Here is a 2,500-nt window from a genome sequence, read left to right as displayed (position 1 = left end):
GGGAGACCTTTTTACGAAGGGTTCACCATGCGAGGTAGAGCAAGTGAATATTTTTTTAGGAAATAAGGACAATGGTAATTGGTTAGATCGCAGATCATTATTAAAAATCCTAACTGGTTCTCAGCCCAGTGGGTTAAATTGAACTGGCTTCATTTTCTATAAGTGAGCAACACCCAAGCCGGTTTTCTTGCAGCGACCTTGCGCACAGAGCACTTCTTCTTTCATTTCTGTATCATGTCGGTAAAAGTGTTGCCGCTGGAACAATTCAGTCCTATCCCTTTCTTGACGTCTCTCTCTCTCTCTCTCTCTCTCTCTCTCTCTCTCTCTCTCTCTCTCTCGCTCCCGCTCTCTCTCTCTCTCTCTCTCGCTCTCTCTCTCTCTCTCTCTCTCTCTCTCTCTCTCTCTCTCTCTCCCTCTCTCTCTCTCTCTCTCTCTCTCTCTCTCTCTCTCTCTTTGAGAGAGAAAAAAAAAATATATAAATAGAGAGAGAAAGACAGAGAGAGAGAAAGTGAGTGAGAGAGAGAGAGAGAGACAGAGAGAGAGAGAGAGAGAGAGAGAGAGAGAGAGAGAGAGAGAGAGAGACTAGAAGGCGAGTGATAAGAAGGAAGAAAACGAACAGACAGGCGGACATAAACTGAGCCAGGGAATGGGAGAAAGTTTAGCTGCGTAAAACTCTCTCTCTTTCTCTCTTTCTGTCTGTTTTCTGTATATAACCTTACATATATTACCGTGAATTATATATATATATATATATATATATATATATATTATATACTATATATATATATTACACATATAATAGTATATATATATATATATATATATATACATATATATATATATATATATATATATATATATATATATATTATATATATATATATATATATATATATACATATATATTCCGTGGAAAGGACTGGGGACCCTACCACGTACTCACATCCAAGCATCACAACAGAAACTACAATTAAGTATCATGCTGTGACCACGCGGCTCAGACATGAACTACGTTAAAAGAATATATACTATGTATAGATATATACATATATATATATATATATATATATATACATATATATATATATATATTGATATATTATACATATGTATACAACCACACACACACACACACACACACACAACATATTATATTATATGTCCCTATTATATATATTTATATATATAGTTAATCATATACATATTTTATATAAATTATTATAACATATTATCCAATACTCCATATATTTATATATAGCTGTTATTGATTAGTATATATACACACACACACACACTGTTTGTGTTTGCGTGCCCGTTTCTCTACATATTGGTTTATCCACCTGCGCTAGTTAATCAATCATTCTTTTAATAGTAACACTTACTTAAACACCAATGCCCAGAACTTCCCAGATCTGTTCTACTATAGCTGTCTATCAGCTGATGATGTGAATGAGGAATAATGAGTGACGATGAACGATCTCAGGGCGAAGGATAATTAAATACTTGATCAAACAGATCAGAAATGGATAACACATATAGACAGGCAGAGAGACAGACAGAAGGACGGAGAGACGGTGATACAGACGGATAGAGAGACATACAAGCAGAGAGAAGCACGCACATACACACCACACACACACACACACACACACACACACACACACACACACACACACCACACATACACATACAACACATACACATACACACAACACACACACACATACCACACACACATACACAACCACACACACCACACACACACACAACCACACTCCACACCCCAAACAGACTCACGCAAGCACACTCGCACACAGACACACACGTGCAGCCGCAAGCAGAAATACAAACACACAAACACAAATGGATGGACAGATAAACACAAACACACCTAAGTATGTATATGTATACACGTGCGTGCATGTACTCGTGCGTTATTAGTTGTAATTGCGTCTACGCTTGCCCTCCAAACAAAAGTTTCCAGGTAATAGAGTGCAATATGCAAATATCGTTGGCCACGATTTACCATTCCAGGTGAGAGGCGGCAACTCTTCCACCTATATAAATCGGAACATGCCGGTTGCTGGCACTTCTGTGGTCAGCCTCTGCGCGCCGACATGTCTCTCAGGTGGGTCCTGGTCACTGCTGGTAGAACTCGGGGGATATTTGTGCTATGTTAAATGCTGTTGGTATTTATGGCAATGTGTGATTATGAATAGTTAATCTAGAAAGCGCAAACACACAAATGACTATATATATATATATATATATATATATATATATATATATATATATATATATATATATATGTGTATGTGTGTGTGTGTGTGTGTGTGTGTGTGTGTATGTGTGTGTGTGTGTGTGTGTGAGTGTGTGTGTGTGTGTGTGTGTGTGTGTGTGTGTGTGTGTGTGTGTGTGTGTGAGTGTGTTTGTGCATTTGTATATACATATTGTGCATATTGTATATATATATGCATATATATATATATATATATATATA

The 2,500-nt window shown here is 37.0% G+C and overlaps 1 protein-coding gene across 1 annotated transcript in view; it reads left to right on the top strand.

Annotated features, from left to right (window-relative positions):
• Positions 1-2,092: 2,092 nt before the first annotated feature.
• LOC119579578 (serine protease filzig-like) overlaps positions 2,093-2,500 on the top strand; it is a 14,678-nt gene continuing 14,270 nt past the window's right edge. The window contains exon 1 of the mRNA XM_037927496.1: positions 2,093-2,128. Coding sequence (XP_037783424.1) covers positions 2,118-2,128 — 11 coding nt within the window. The 5' untranslated portion in view covers positions 2,093-2,117. The remainder of the gene's footprint in view (positions 2,129-2,500) is intronic.

This window comes from Penaeus monodon, chromosome 12, assembly GCF_015228065.2.
Source record: "Penaeus monodon isolate SGIC_2016 chromosome 12, NSTDA_Pmon_1, whole genome shotgun sequence".
NCBI classification, from domain to species: Eukaryota; Metazoa; Arthropoda; class Malacostraca; order Decapoda; family Penaeidae; genus Penaeus; species Penaeus monodon.
The sequence above is the reverse complement of the archived record's forward strand: the minus strand, read 5'-3'. Positions and strand labels throughout refer to the sequence as shown.